Source organism: Calidris pugnax, unplaced genomic scaffold (genome assembly GCF_001431845.1).
Source record: "Calidris pugnax isolate Ruff unplaced genomic scaffold, ASM143184v1 scaffold273, whole genome shotgun sequence".
In the NCBI taxonomy this organism is placed as follows: Eukaryota; Metazoa; Chordata; class Aves; order Charadriiformes; family Scolopacidae; genus Calidris; species Calidris pugnax.
Genome location: NW_015094508.1, coordinates 5,977,531 through 5,994,572, shown reverse-complemented (window position 1 = coordinate 5,994,572; position 17,042 = coordinate 5,977,531). Strand labels below are relative to the sequence as shown.

General features: G+C 37.8%; 1 protein-coding gene across 1 annotated transcript in view; it reads left to right on the top strand.

The window, feature by feature from the left end:
• Window positions 1-17,042, top strand: part of PIK3R1 (phosphoinositide-3-kinase regulatory subunit 1) — a 59,366-nt gene that overhangs the window by 24,408 nt on the left and 17,916 nt on the right. The window contains exons 3-7 of the mRNA XM_014964934.1: window positions 6,743-6,835; window positions 8,519-8,593; window positions 11,483-11,614; window positions 12,493-12,694; window positions 12,926-13,005. Coding sequence (XP_014820420.1) covers window positions 6,743-6,835; window positions 8,519-8,593; window positions 11,483-11,614; window positions 12,493-12,694; window positions 12,926-13,005 — 582 coding nt within the window. The remainder of the gene's footprint in view (window positions 1-6,742; window positions 6,836-8,518; window positions 8,594-11,482; window positions 11,615-12,492; window positions 12,695-12,925; window positions 13,006-17,042) is intronic.

The window sequence follows — 17,042 nt, the reverse complement described above, 5'->3', positions numbered from 1 at the left end:
ATTTCTCCTGATCTAGTCTCCTTTGGCTGCCAAGGCTTCTATGGTATCCTGAGTCTGCAGTCTGCCTGATTGACGACACCTGATAAAAATAAAAGACAAGTAATAGTAGACAGACTTATTAAGCCACTTGTAATGATGTGCCAAATTCACTGAAGCTTACATCTCTTTCATATTTTACCATGAATAGTGTTGTCTTTTAAAATCTTTCTAATGAGACCAGTACTGCAGAAGGTGGTTGAGCCCTGAACAGCTCTTCCTCATGCTGTTTTCAGTGATGCTTTCAGCCCTAGGAAAATTTAACTATAGCCAAACTAAATCTTCTAAGGTCAGTAGGGTCTAAGGAGAGGTATTTTTCTCTTCCAACAGTTGCAGCTGAATTTACTGTCTATTGCAGTCCTTGATTTATCTGAGACACACAGTGACACCAACTTCTTTGTCTTCGCTCTCACCTTCTTGTCTTTCATCCTTGCCCAGTGAAAACCTTTTCCTAATAGCACTTGGGCAGTTCTGAACACTCTATTTGCCTGTTCTTTTGTTAAATGCCATTAGATTCCCAAAATTACAAATGCCAAGGCAAGGTTATGGTCCTTTCTCTCTGGTATTTATTTGTAATACCAGCGTCATCTTTTTCTGTCTTGGTCTGGCATGGAACCCAGCGCACAGATCTCTATGGAAACTTAGAATCATAAAATTGTTTAGGTTGGAAGAGACCTTTAAGATCAAGTACAACTGTTAACCTAGCATTGACAAGTTACCACTCAACCATGTCCGTCAGCACTACATCTACACATCTTTTAAATACTTCCAGTGATGGCAACTCAACCACTTCCCTGGGCAGCTTGTTCCAAAGCCTGACAACCCTTTTGGTGAGGAAATTTTTCCTTATATCCAATCTAAACCTCCCCTGGTACAACTTGAGGCTGTTTCCTTTTATCCTATTGCTTGCTTCCTAACTTGTTCCATAGGGCTTAGGATTTTTATAATCTTTCACATTGTTCTACAGAAAGTTTCTGCAGGAACTTGTGCTTCATAAGACTACAAAGAGACATATAATGGACCCTGAAATGTCCTTCCACTAAAAGTGGGAAGTTTTGTGTCAGTAAGAGTCATTGCCCTCTCTGAGGGGTTGTGGGTCTGGTGTGGACTTTCTTCCCAGATGAAAGCAGGTGCTGAGGCGGCCAGGGCTCTGCTTCTGGACCCGCTGCCACTGCAGGGCCCTGAGAAGCATCACACCACGCCATCACCCATGCAGGGGCACCTCTTGGTGCCTTCCAGCATTACAGGATCTGAACTCCTGTCTCCGCAGGCATGGCTGTTGGTGTGTTTTCAGTTCTGGGTCTGCTGAAGCACTGCTGTCTGTGGTCTAGGGGTTGCTAGCAGTCAGCACACAGGAGCGCACGGGACTGCCTCAGTTCCTACCACTGCCCTGAAGGCTGTGCAGCAACACCAAAATGCACTCCTTTCCAGTACGTCTTCACTTGAATTTGACATCATACACTGGCAAGTGATTAAATTCAGCCATTACGGATCCTGATTGAAATTCAGATTCTGTTTCAAGGAAGATGGGTGATAATGGTGGAACATTTTTTGAATCCAATTTCCTATACCTAGTAGAGTTCATAACTACTGAAATAACAGTATTTCACTCAAGAAAGTAAGCTCCCACATTTATCAGAATTTTCAATAGCAAGCATGGGTGTTGAACTTTGTGGATAATTCTCTGTTGTCCACAACTTGTCATGCATTATGCCACTGATGGTACCACCGGCAAAAGTATTTTAGGTGCTCCATCAGTCACTGTTTCTTCATAGTTTGTTGGCTAATCTTTCTGGAGGCATTATCAAAACTTGCATTTCTTCTTCTGTGTTAATTCATATACTTATGTTTATTATATTTAATTTCACTGCTGGTGAAACAATTCACATTTGGACTTTCAAACAAGGATATGTGGAAGTCTATGGATACATAATTCACTACATTAGGGGATACAGTTACATGCATAAAGGGTATATCTGCATGCACATAAGCCAGTTATGATTATCTTCAGACCCGAGCTTTCAAATATTATACTTCTATGTAGAGTTGTGTTGTCATAGAATGCAGAATGTATGCACAAGCTTATATGCCATTTCTAAAAAGAGAAGAAGATGCATGGAGTAATCTTAACTGAAAGCTAAATTCAAATAATGTTAGTATATAGTTCCTATAAAATATTTTGAAGTGAAGCTCTTTTGCATGGTGTATATTGTTACATTTTAAGTAATCGTCTTTTTATATATATATGTATATATTCATTTTCATTCTTCTTCGAGCAGTAATGAAAGATTTGGCTCAGAAGCATCTGAAGCCAAATTCCAGCTTTAAGTTTCCACTTGTCGTTGCCAGGTACTAACTCTAAAGTATCTCTTTTTACGGAGAACCTTTCCAAAAGGTGCAGCTGTGTGCTGGTTTCATCTTGCACTTTGTAGCTGTGTTGGCAACCCTTGAGCATAAGGTATGCTCTCATCTCCCACACGTTGCCATTGCCTTGGAGCTGTTCAAGCCTGTCTGTATCAGGGAGAGGGAAGAGTTCACAGATTGGAACAAACCCTGGCTTGTGGTTCATCTCATTGGTTCTCACTGTGGCAAGGTAAAAATAGAGCTAGTGGAAAATCCAGCTTTTATCATATGTCATGAGAAACCTCCTTACTATCTGGAGACCTGCTACCAGACTTGTGACTAGAAAGAAGACACAAAAACTGTATGACAGCTTTCAGAACCTTAATATTTTGGAGACGGGAATTTTTAAAAAGTTACAGGAATTTGGGGGAAAAATGATTGCTTTAAGTGAAAAACTGATACTGGATTGTAGCAAAGGGATCTATAAAGTTACTCAGATTCTTAAGAGTGGATTTCGTTCTCCAAACCTCTGTGCTGCACATGCTTCAAAGCAAAAGATACTTTTGAAATCAGGTACTAAATGCAGGTTGCATGGGAGCTTTTGTTCACTGCTCTTTTACTAAAATGGACCTATTACAAAAGTTTTCCTTTCCCTCTCCAGGTCTTAATATGCATGCTGAGTTTTCTTCTGGAACACCTAATCTAGAAGCAGGACTTCTTTAAGGATAACTTGTATTCTGGCTCTGGGAGTGAAATTGTTTTTTTCCAAAATTAGGTGCAATTTTCTTAAATTTAGCCTCTGCCATATCCTTGCAGCATTTTGAAATTGAAAGGCACTGTTTCCAAATTGGTCTATCTTCTGTGTAAATGTTCTAAACTGTCTTCAGGTCTATAAGTACCGTTAAGTCTTTCTTTCTAACAGGTATGTGTTTCGTGAGGCCTTCTGCTTTTAAATGAACGTAATTTTCTATTTTGTGCAGAAGTTGGGAAGTTTAAAGTACAAGTTGGTATGATGCTATGAGTTAATTATATTGGAGATGGTGCAATGAATAGGAAATCCTATAACAAGTGAGAGGTTAAGTGATTTTAATTTGTTAATGCCATCTCTTACATGCTGATGAAGTGAAAGTTTTTTTTAATGTTGCTGAGCAGTATAGCTGTATGACTAAGATGTATTCTTCTGTCATTGCTGTGTTGAAGATAACTGCCAGTTTTGTACCTTCCATTGTATGTGTGTATGTGTTTGCTTGTGTTTTTGCTGTAGAGCTTATACTCACCAGGTGTGTATGTGGTATTAAAAGAGAGGTGAAGACGTAAATACCCGAATTTGCAGTTAAACACACAAGTATTTTACAGTATATGTATTAATGGAATAGATTGTCATTATTTTAAAGGCTCTCTTTATATCTAAAAGTTCAGCAATGTTTTTGGTAGATAGAAAATTCCAGTTTTGGAGAAAAGGAATAGGATATAGGGAGGAAGAGACATCAGAAATCCTCTGAACTCACAAAATTTTCCTATTTTTTCAATTGCATATTTTAGGGTAGCAGAGGAGTGTTGGAAATCTTTCCTTTTAACCAATTTGATGTTTGCTTTACATACATATATTCTGTAGACATATTACAGATTTTTGTATAAATATAAAGGTACATCTGTAGCTTCCAAAAGCCTTTCACTTAAAACGTTGTTGAAATTATGATACAAACCTGGTTTATAACCTAAGATTAAAGTGCAAATGAAAAGCATGGAGCGTCAGGTAGGTTCAGGAAGTTTCAGTTAAGGCTGATGACTTTTAGCTGCATGCTGCCTCCAGCTGGAATTATGAGATGGGCATCTTTGTTCAGAGATGATGCAATTTCATTGCTGTTATGCAGGAGCAGAAAGGTACTCAATGTAACTAGCTACCTAAGGGAGCAGAAAGTTACTTTCATAAGAAAAAAATATGTAAACTCTGTTCTAAAAACCTGTTCTTTCTTTGTTTCTTTCTGTGCTACCATATATGGGATGCATTTTATGCCCTTAGCATTCTGTGAGTCTATTAGTATCTCATAACTGGAGTATTTTCATAGTATACCCTTTGATGTGACTCTGACCTGATCTTTAATTTATTCTTTCAGTAGATTTGGCCTCATCATAAGATAGATTCTTAGTTTGGGGTCAGAAGGAACTATGATTTGATCTGAGTATTACAAATCAAATGGTCTGTATTTCAGCATTTGTCAGCAAAGGCTGCTTGGAGTGCAGCATCTTCCATTTGAGCCCAACTTGTGTTTGATGAAGCCGGTATGATGTTAAGCTAAAAGAGGTGTTCCAGATGGAACCTGAAAGTGGTTTGTAGATGCGAAGAGATGAAAAGTCCATTCCTTCCCTGAGTAGCTTGTTCTGCATTAGTAACTATACTTGGAGATCTGCTACACCTATGTAACATGTGCTTTCTTTGAATTTAGCTTTTAGTCAGTGTTACACTAGGTCAAGTATCTGACAAAACTTTAGAGTTTATCATGTCTACTCATTTGCATTTTTCAGCTAACTAAGGTGACACCAAGGAAGGAAGGAGTGTGTTTTTTAACACAACCTATCATCTAAAAGGCTATGCAGACAATCCTTAGTTACAGTGCTGCCTTTTATTGCTTTATCTTATGAGCCTAGTATCAGCCTTTCCTTTATTTTGCCCAGGACTGATAACGTTACTAGTGTGTAGTCATCTTGCTTGTTCTTTCAGAGAGCAGATCGGGCATTAGAACTCTTTTGATCGCCAGGAATTGCTCTGATTTTCCACAAGTTACTAAAAAGTAACATCAGCAGGCCAGAGACCTGATTAGGCAACTCTTTTGGGACTCCGGCATTCTTATTTTCTGGACCTCCTAAGTTAAACTGTTATGACTAACAAATATTTTTCTAATGTCCTTCTCAGTTATGAATGGATGATGGAAGTATTCCATCATTATCATACCATCCTTCTGCTTCTTTTGCAAGGGACATGTCTCAGTGTCCCACTATGCTCCACTTCCATTACTAGCTCATAAATAATTATTGTGTCTTTCATTTTCCTCCTCGAGTTTTCTGCATTCCCAGACTTCTGTACCTTCCTTGCTGTCTCACTGTTTTTAAATTGTTTGTATTTGTAGAAAGTTGTATAATTACTGCTTCCAGTATAGGGTGAATTCTCAGCCAGAAATGTTTGCTTTCTCAGTTATGGTATATTTAAATTTTTTGCTATCTCAAAGTTATTAATTAAAAACTCTCTATTAATATTTTGCTATTGTGTTTTTTTTCTTTTTCTCCTTCTACTTAGTTATCCTCAAAATTTTGTTAATTTTAAGTTTTCTAGAAATAGTGTGTGCACATGTATGCATGTATGTATATATACATGCAGGCTCGTATGGGCATATGTGTTTTAAGAATTGCTATTTGTCCATGGCAAGTTTAATTGGGCAGAGATCACTATAACTTAGGCAACTGGCAGCTTTTACTTCAGTTATTAGGCTGCATTTATCAATCGAAATCCATCAAACTCTGCCAGATGTTTCTGGCAGTAGTTCAAGAATATCTTTATGTAAATGTTCTTGCTTTCCAAGAGTTAAAGAGGACCGCTCTAAAACTTTTGAATTGCTCTTTTGGCAAAAACAGTGCATTTAGAGATAGATCATCCCTCACACCACAGAGCCAGAACATTCCTTTATACAGTATGTTCTCTCCACAAAGAAACTGGGTTGTGTGAAAACTGACTCTATATAAAATCCCTATGCAGGTTTGTTTGAATCTGCAAAATGTCCCCTTCTGATTGTACTGCTATTTAATCTTAACCAGTTATTGTAGAAAAGAAAATTCTTGCTTCAATAAAAATGTACTGTTAATAGCATTATGCTTGAAAAATGAAAGCAAACACAAGTTACTCTGCTTCTGTATGAGTGTGAAACACTTGTTTGTACTACTTTTTCAGGCCTTATAAGCCAGTTTTACCCAGGGGATCAGCAACTCCCAGATGGTGATGTGTTTAGCTCCCTCATCTGGTGCACACTGGATGTAAATGTTTCAGACCAAAAGATTTTTTCCTTTTTTTCCTTGCATTGTATTTCTACCCATCCACAGACTGCAAACTTTTATTGTGTTTTCTTTTCTTAGGCAATATGAAGAGTGATTCTAAGAGTGACTGAGGTCCCTGAAAGAAAATGTTATAAAAATGCAATTGTCATCATTTTTATTCAGCTTTTTGATTACTTGTGTTCACTGTTAGGCCTGTCAAGTGGGATGTTTGTTTTGTACTTAAAAATTAACTGGTCGCGTTATGTGTCATGGCTTTCATAAACAGAAATTACATTCACCTGTAGCTTGGCTTAGTTTTCTTCTTTTCCTTTTACAGCTTTTTCAATTCCAGATCTAACGGAGCAGTTTTCACCTCCTGATGTTGCTCCTCCGATTCTTATCAAGATAGTGGAGACAATTGAAAAGAAAGGTAGGCTGAAGAACGATCTACCAAGGTTTTTGTTACTTGTGTGAGCCAAGAGTGCAGAATCAGATCCAGAGCAGGCACCTCCCCTTTCTGGAGCTGCTAATGCATCACATTACTTAACAGATATGAAATAATATCATTTAAGGTTTGTTGCATTGGTTTATGCTCAGCAGAGGGTACTTGGACTATAGGAGCAAAACCAAAGTTTACTTCAACTGACATTCAATAGCTCAGTTAATGTAAATATTGAAAGGTAAAGGAGAAGCATTTGGTATTGCTTTGTTTTTTCTAACCAATAAGCACCTTAAGTCAGTTCTGGAAATGCCATCATACACAGCCAAACAAGTAATGTTTTGCCCCAAAGTGGGGAGGGGTGGAAAAAAAGAGAATTAAATATGAAAAAGTTACATTATAACTGTTTTTATGCTTCAGGAGCCAATTCTTTATTGCTGCTGTATGCTAAGCCAGCCAGTGTTACTTTTATGGCTTTTTGCTCTCCTGCTTTCCCTTGTTGATGTCTGTCCGCCCTTTTGAGGCTTTCCCCTTTCTTCTACTATGTCTTGCCTCTCTTGCTCGATTTCTTTCCTTCTGGCTCCTCCTCCTCTGTCACCTTCATAGTCCTGGTGAGGTAAGGAGAAGCTCAGTGCATCCTGCTCGATTGGTGGCCTTACAGCCGGGAAGCGAGAGGAAAAGTGGTATTCAGATCAGACTCTGGCTTCTGTCCATTGGGCATAGGTTCTCACATACTTGTCCAACAATTTAAGAGAGCATATGCTTTTCCTGAATTAGTAGGACCTTGCAAATATCAGTGAGAAGGGCCAGTATTTAGTGTTGGTTGAACAATTACTGCTTCCAGGAGACACCACTGATACTATTAAATTGTCAGTGTCCTTGTGTCTTCTCTATTTTCACTGAAGCAGGGAAGCTGTGAACTGTATCTTTCACATGAAAACACTGTATTGGTGTCTTTTATTCAGGTGGATTACCAGACACATTATGTGACATATACAGGCATTTGTTCTCACACCAGTGATGTGACACTAACCCTACATACACGGTGAGGTTATGGGTTCTGTGGATAGTAAAAGGTGACCTAAGGGGTACCTGTCCCATAGAATGGGCTCTCTGCCTCTGTTGACTGCATAGGGCGCCAAAAGTTAGGCATGCTTGTAACTTAGCAGTCTCAGTTAAATCTTTAAAGCTAGTGTCAGAAGTGTCAGAACTTGTCATGTCCCTGTTCTATTCCTGTGGGGCAGCCTGATTCTGATTGTTCACTTCTTATCAGCCTGCAAGACATGGTGTTTCCAGCTGGCATGTAGAGTGTAAAGGAAGATCTAGCCTCCGTGTTCCTACTGCAAGCTGTTTTCTTCCCATGGTTATGTGAATATGTCTCCTAGTTCTGGCCTTCCACAGTCAACCCGTGGAGAGTTGTACAGAATATGTGGGACTGCTGGCATCTCTGATCTTCTTTGGCCAGCACGCTCTGCATACACAGCAGTTTGCATGTACAAAGAGGTGTCTTACAGCCTTAAAAAGCAATCACATTCCATAGTGTGGTAGGTGGATGGTGGTGGGAGAATGTTGCTAATTTATACTGTAAGGACTTATTTGAAGAAAACATAAGTATTTTGTGTCATGGCAACAGTCACTAGAACATTAATGTATCCCATCGATTTTGTTTTGAAGGTCTGGAGTGCTCAACTTTGTATGGAACACAAGGGTCAAGCAGCCCAGCAGAATTAAGACAAATTCTTGAATGTGGTAAGTACAGTTCTCATCCTTAAAGCACCAGACAGATTTTGTGGACAGACTGTTCCTCTTTTCTTTGCTCCCCTATTCAGCTTGTATGTATGTGCTGGTTCTGAATAATATAATATTAAGAAGACAAATATAAGTTAAAAAGGTTTCTAACTTTTGCACTTAATATGAAAGGTATTTTTCACTTCTACAGGTTGCCTTTTTTTTTATGGCTCCACTGTGTGTTTTTTCCCAAGAATAATTATTTTAATCATATCTTGGTCACTTGCTTGTTCAAGGACTGAGAATCCAACTGTACAGAGGAAAACAAGGTGTTTTGTTCAGAAGCAAGATAAAGATACGGTATTCCTGTAAGGCTGCAGGTTATTATTTTGTAAACAAATGGCCATTCGTTTACATACGGTTGTGTGTGAGGTTTTTTTGGTCCAGTAGGTGAGGAAGCAATAGCTGCACATTCCCTGCCTGCTACAGAGATGATGCTGGAAGGGAGAGAGCGAATTGGATTAATGTTGCTGCAGTAGGCTGTGTCCTCAGGTTTTGGTCAGTAAAATGCAGCTACACCACTAACACCACATACCCATTCAGGTTTCCTGAAATATGTTTCCTTCTCCTTTTTTTATTTTTACTTCAGGCCAGAATATACTGGCACGGCAACACTCGGTTGCAGTATAAGAGATGAGGAGCTATTGTAGGAGGAGTGCTTGACAATGCCTTTGCAAGCTGGGGTGCAACGTGGGGTGTGAGCTTCCACTTGCATAAAAGAGCACGAAAACAGAAGGGCTAGAAAATGAAACTGGTTACGTGCCATGTTGCCAAAGGGACAAAGGAAACAAACTCTTCATTTTTGGTAATTGCAAATATTAGCAAGATGAATAAGAGATGATACTATGAGTTGTCTGTTCCTTCAGACCAAAAGAGCATCCTGTCCTCTGCTGATTGTGGTGGGAGTGAAGAAGAATATAAGTGCAAGCAGGGAGAAGAGATATGCACGTGGTGCTAGCAGCCCAAGCCGTATTTTTAGTATTGAAATTATATTTTTAAGGCCAGATAAATGCAGATTTTCTATGGCACCAATATGCCTGTATCTCTTAATTTATCTGAGCCTCTTTTTAAGTTCTAAACTGAGGTGTGCTTTTATGAAAGGTTCATCTATCTCCTGAGATCAAGAACTTGTGGTTTACCTGTATTCTTATTTAAAATGTAATTAGGTTTGAGAAAAGAAAAGAGGACTTTACCCTGTAGTAACAGTGTATCTCTTTGAGTTCTCTTTAAGATAGGATCAGAATCTTGCAGGACCGAGCTGGTGCGTTGGGTGTCCGGATGCATAGGTACAGGCAGATCTCATCTGCGCCTACTCTCTTTGAGTTAGCCAAGTGCTAATTCAGAGAGCAAAGTCAGCTTTGGTCTCAAAGTTGTGGACTGCATTAGTGTGCTGTCCTGCTTACAGTTAAAATGTTCTCCATGTTAATTGGGTAATTGCCTGTTAGCTTCAACACAATGCTGTCTAGCTCCAAAATCAAAGCTGACTTGCATCTGGCCAGTTTAGCAGATGGAAGAGTTCAGGTCTGTTTATGACATTACACCCAGAGGGCTGCAGAGTACCACAAGTTTATTCTCACTCATGTATTCATTACAATAATTTGGGATAAACTTTAGAGAATGGGTCAACACTGAAAGAACCAGGCTTTAACTTGGCTTATGAAATAAAAAGCATCCTGTGAGCAATGAAACTAATGAAAATTATTTCTTGTTAATTTGTGGTTGGATTCTCTGCACATAATTGCTCTTGCAGAATTCGTACCCACACTGCAAGTTTTTTATCATCTGAGCCATTCAAAATGTCTTTTTTCTCATGCAAGTGCTTCAGTGTCTGATAAGATTTGAGGTAATACTGCAAGCTTTCCTTTCGGGAAAACAGAAAGAAGGTGGAAGAGCACTAAGTTTCTCACTGCCTCCTCTTGGCTGCCTTTGTTCACAGTACGTGTAGACACACCACTTAATGTGATTCCTCTGCCTCCCTGTTGAATGTGGTTTAAACTGGCCAGATAGGTTCAGGAATTATTTTACAGGGGACTTGGCTAGCCTAGACAGTTGGTCAGTATTAATACCTCTAAATTCTTGTACCAAATGTGGATCTTTTCACATGTGTAAACATTTAGGACACCAGAGTTTCATGTTTTAAGATGAACCCTAATCTTGCTTGCACTAAGTAAGCATTTCTGTATTTTCCTGTTTTTAGTTTTGCTGCTGATGTTCCGTGTTCCACCACTAACAAGTAGTCCTTTATGTGACACTCCCAAACCTTAGCCCAAGTCATAACTATCCTGGAAGGGTATCAGGTTTTACAAGATAAATCCTAACAGCTGCATAAAACACCAAGCACCCAGTTCTGCACGTGCATTTTTATTTCGGCTTACTCACATAAATATTTACAGACTTGGAGCCCGAAGCTGTTCATCAAATTTCCAGTCATAATAGAAGTAGCTACCAGTAGAGAAGCTGCGTTTGCCCAAAACCTTGATTAATAATTACTTCTTACACAAAATATTTACAGGTAAAACAGAGACTTGTTAAAAATACTCTGATGTTCCATAACATTGCTAACATGCAGCAAGAACTACCATTATTCAGAGTTCAGCCCTGCACTGTGTATGACAGAAGGCCACACACAGCTCTGGAAGCTGTTTGGCTCATCAGATGTCAAAGGTCTGGGCATGGTGTTGAGCACTGTATGTTCTTCATCTCCAAAGACGTGTCTTGGTATTTTTTCTTACGAGTTGTTCCCTACACACCAGATACAAGTTAGCAGTTTTGGCCTGGTGTAAATCCCTAATATCATAATCCTGAATATTTTTTCCAGTTTCTAAAAAGTAAATTGCTCTTTCCCTTTAGATGCCTCTTCCTTGGATTTAGAGACATTTGATGTGCACACTTTATCAGATGCTCTCAAGAGGTATCTCCTGGACCTGCCAAATCCCATCATTCCAGCAGCTGTTTACAGTGACATGATTTCTGTAGCTCAAGGTATGATTATCACATTGTTTCAAATACCAGACAAAAAAGCTTTTATTAGGATTCTGAATATCTGGTGGTCCAACTCCCACCCACAGAACGGGGAAGATTCTGCACAGCCTGGCAGTATCTCAGAAGACATATATACCTTCACCAATTTTGAAGAAAGTTGTTTCAATTCAGATCTAAGAATGTATTATTTAATTACCTATGTAGGTGAATGTAATGGAAAATATAAGGGATAACACAGTTATCGTCATTTTAGTAAGTTGAATGACTATAGAAAAACTGGGAGGAAAAACCAAGGACTTATCTGTATGTAGAAAGCTAATTTTTAACTTTTTATCAGTGCTGACAAAGTAAATGTATTAGAGGTCATGGTGTTCTGTGGTAAGTTGGGAGCTGCAGATTATGAAGTGAGAAATGCATGCATGTAAGATTCGTCTACAGTGGTCATTTCAAACAAGTACAGCTTATAGGCTTTCAGCATGTGGGCCCAGTATTCTGTTATATATCTCAGGACAGGATATTGTTACTGGTAACCTTCAAAGTTAGAACAGCACCTGTGAGACTTATCTAGAGCATCTCAGAATTACCCAATCATGTGTGACGCTAAACACAAGACAGACTTCTACCAGTACACTCTGAACACATTGTGGTTTTTACCAAAATGCATCTCTGTTTCCGTTTGACTTTTAAATACTTGTTCTTTACTCCTCCCTGAGCATTTCACTCTTTTCAAAAGAAGAAAGAAGTCCTACGGCACTAGTGAAGGACAGAATTATTAATTTTTTTTTTTGCAAAATTGATGCTTCCAAAGGAGTCACGTATAGTTTCATTTTATGTGTTCCTGTGCTGATGTGAAGAGCCTTTTATCTCTTTGCTTGCAGACGTGCAGAGCTCAGAGGAATATGCTCAGTTGCTGAAGAAACTCATCAGATCTCCAAATATACCTCCCCAGTATTGGCTCACACTCCAGTATTTGCTGAAACATTTCCTCAGAGTTTGTCAAGCCTCCAGCAAAAATCTCTTTAATGCAAGGTCTCTGGCTGAAATTTTCAGCCCTCTGCTTTTCAAATTCCAGATAGCAAGGTACGTGGGTCACCTTTATTATATTTTGTACTGTAGATATGGGTTAGTTATATACAAAAGTAAGTTTAATGAATTAATTTTCTGACCTTACTTCTAATGTGGAGGTAAATTGTAAGGTAATTAAAGGTAAAAATTGTAAAATTTTGTAAATTTTGCCAATGTTTTTTGAATAATTCTAATGTAAATCTTTGCATTTTTCCTAGTTCTTACTGCCTAATCAATCTCTTGCAGCTCTGATAATACTGAACACCACATAAAAATCCTAGAGGCTTTAATCACAAGTGAATGGAATGAGAGACAGCTTGTACCAGGTAAAAACTATTTTTAATTTTAAAAGTTATATACCATTGTTTTCTTAAATATTAAAATTCAGCTAATGGACAGTAAATGCTTGCTGGTTTTCTTTTTTATTCAAGCTTAATACAAAAGTGCATAATTACAGAACTAAGTGGGGGTTGTTCATATGTTCTGTAGTGTTGTGCAGCATTTGTTTTATAAGGAATTGTTTTTTTCATTAAAATACTGTTTGTACCCATAGTTTATACAGCCTTAGAACTTTAATCTATTTTTCCATAAACTGAATAGGGATTTGTGAATTTTTAAGACCGATAGAATGATATCATACAGTGATGGGTGGGGAAGGGGGGGGGAAATTTTGGAGATTATATTTCACTTTCACCTTACTCCCAAGCAAATTTTCTTAGAACTACAGTACCCCATCGAGTTTATCGAAATAAAGTAAGATTTCCCTCTTTATTTACATGTATGTATTTTTTAAGCCAGAGAATCAAAATATTTATTTCTTAATATCAATAAACAATGCAGAAAATATTAAAACCCCATTCAGGAAAGTCAACTTGTGTTGATTCTGTGAGTTAGTATCTAATTTAGTCAACAAACAGTAAAACCCAATTCTAATTTATGCAAAAACCCATGGGTTTAAATGAAATATTTGGTAGGAACAGGGCATAGTTGCTAACTATGTGCAAAGGAAATTGTTAACACAAAATTACTTTAGATGTTAGCTTAAAGTAATTCCTTTTACACCATATTAATAGAGAATATCCGAACAAAGAATAGGGCAGGCTGTAGCTTTCCTCCTTCTGTATTCAAAGTACAAGGTAAAGTTCATGGCAGTGGGATTTGTAGGGCTGCTTAAGATTTTGAAGAGCTGGAAATGAGCAACAGAAAAGCAGTAGCAGAAAAATGCCTTATTTCTGGTATTTTAGTTAGGCGCATTATATAATCCCCTTCATCAAATAATGAAGACTAATTTAAAATGGCTAAGATTTTTTTTCCTACTGCTTTGATTGGAAGGCTTTTCCAACCTTGCCAGCTCAATTAGTTAGGAACCTTTACATGATGTTTAGTCTACATATGTTTTCTTTCAGATAGTTTATACCTATTTGGTTTTGTTCAATTTTGTCAACATAGTTAAGCAGGCGTTTTCAGAAGCTCTGTGTATTCTCTTTATAATGTTTCATAGAATCCAAACTTTTAATGACTGTTTGTCCTATTTTACCGAGAATCAGCTAATTATTAAAGATTATTTTCTTTAGCACTTGTTACAAGCCTTAAAAGGCAAAATACATTATTGAATCCTGTAATATTCTAAAGGCATTTTCTAACAGGCATATCCTAACAGCATTTTTCTAAATGATATGTTTGCAAATGCTATTGATTGTGTAAGTTTATATGGTTAGAGCCACAGGTTTGGAGGTTACACAGGCAGGGTCAGCAGTGAGTTAAGATTCAAAGAGAGAGTTTCTTAAGTTGCACTTAAGGGATCACTTGGTTGCATATCGTCCTGACTTGCTTCATGTGAGAAAAGTACAAAAGTGAAAGGTGTTGATGTTAGAACTACTAATAAAGACAAGGGGTCTAGTCATCTTGAGAGTATCATTAGGGCGCTTGAAGAAATGTGGCTGTATCCATCAGATTTATAGGGTTTGACATGACATTAATAATTATAATCAAACATCTGCTTGTTTTTAACGTTGCTTCTGCATTAATTAATATTTCATAATGCACCGGTTTATTTTGAGGGCCCTCCTGGGATTTTTCGTATGATCTGTTCCAAAAATAAAACTCCTTCTCTGTGCATTTCAAAGTCCATCCTGGGCAGTGGAATGTTTTTCAGTAGAACATTTGCAGATCTATTAATATGCTGGAAAAAAAACTCAGGCACCAATTTTCAAGCTTTATAGTCTCTGGTTATGTAGCCTCTGCTCTGTAAAGCACTTGAATAGTTTTCAAAAGTTGAGTCTTAATAGAATGTTATGTAAGTTTACAGGATTAGGACTTTACCACACCAAAATCATTCAGTGACCTGATCATCTCAAACGCTTTGGTTTTATAGTTCTCATAAAAAACTCTAAGATGTATTTTTCAGAGTTATCATCTTCAAGATTATTGCTTGTAGTAGCTTGATTTTCCATAAAAATTGTTTAGAGACATTGTAACAAAAGGAAGATTCCTAGAAAAGATAACTTATCATATTAAGTGTTCTGAAAATTACAATCTATAATAGAATTTTAAAAGTGCAGAAGTTAAGAGGTTTTAAGCAGAGGGAATCTTACTTGTTGAAAATAATGTAATGACAACCAAGCAATAACAGGCAAGCCAATGCTGCCAAGTTTCTTCTCTTTTTTACAGGCTAGAGTGATAGCTTCCTCCTTTCTTTTTTCTTTCTGTCATTCTCAAGCCTGGATGAAAACACTCTGTCTAAGACAAGCTGTGCATGAAGTTTTAGTGGCATGCTACATAGTACGTAAATACATGAAATGCAGTGTTGGAGGTAACTGATCTGAATAGGGAGGAGATCTTTGCACAACTGTGTGGTTTTTTCTTATTGCATCACCCACTAGTTATTCTGCTTGCCTCAAAGCCATAGAAAGTATGCAATTGGACTTGATATCTTAATATATCTTAAAATTACTATCTTAAATTGGGTGCCTTTAATTGGACACCTTGTAGCTACAGTGATGCTTTGCACACCATAAAGCAAAAATCAGGAGTTACTCCTAGGACATTACTTGATTTTTTTTTTTTCATCACAGAACGACTCTGGACTGATTTTTTTAATTCTTTTTCTCTGTCACAGTGTTCAACAGTAAACTATGCATTTTAGTTTGTGAATTAGAATAGTGCTTAGCCCTCCACAAAAGTTAAAGTAAGTGCAGTTAAAATACCTGTTGTGCCTATGTGTGTAGTAGGTGAAGACAAAGTAATGTTGCCAGAGAAATAAGATTGGAGAAATGGTTGGTGTTCTGAATAATTGGTAATCACATCCATTTTCTGATTCCTTCTCATTCTTTGAGTTTATCAATAGGTGAGCCAAAAGATGGTGTTAGTGGGCAAGCTAGGTGATTTAGCATCCCGTTCTAACATCCCAACTTGATGAACAGCCACACAGGCTTTAATTTATCGACTAATGCTGATTTTACAGTCAGAAATGAAGTGCACGTTTCTAAAGATGCCATTCAAAGCAGTAGTATTAGAAGAAAATATCTTACTTGTAGCAGTTTATAGCTTACAGTGCTGCTTGTGTCTCACAAGCTCATACATCGTACAGAGGTGTGAAGGCACGTGTGCTTTTTGGAGGTAAATATTGAAAAATAGGCTATATTTTTTTCAGGTTTTTTTTTTTTTTTTTCTGTGTGTGTTTTGTTTACTTTTTTTTTCTTTCATTGCATAGTGCATCTGCAAGCCCAAAAGAGGCAGACAGCAAAGAAGGTATAGACCTGTGCTAGAAGTACTGTGGCAGCCCAAATGCATTTCTTGTCCATTAAGATACAGTTCTGTAGGGATTCTTCAAGTGGTAAGTTAGGGCAATAACTCAGTCTGATCTTCAGTGGCCTTTGTGTAGCAGAAGAGGGGTAGTTACATTTTTCTTTGTGCTAGTTATCTAATAGAACTTTCTCATCACTACTTATTTACATTGAGTTTTTTTCTGTTTTCTAACTTTGAGGAAATGTTCCTTTCAAGAAGGAAGACCTGTGTGTTTAAGTGAGCCAGAGACCTGGACTTGTGTATTTCTGACATATTCTCTCTGGTGTATTTGGCTTAACTCTTACTAAGGCTATCTGAGACAGACAACTCGGGAGTAGTGACCAGTCATAAAACAACCTGCTTGTATAGGTCTACTATAATAGGGACAACGGTGGAATTGTATTTGTAATTTTTACTCTGGGCTTATTAGGTCTGCTAGATTTAAAAAGTATATTTGTAGCATGTTAATTAGCCCAAACAAAAAACAGGGCGCAGTCTTCTCCAACGTGTGTTCTCAGCTGCCTATGCTTAAAGAAGGTTTTATTGAGATTCTCACATACGAACTTTGAAGTGTGCC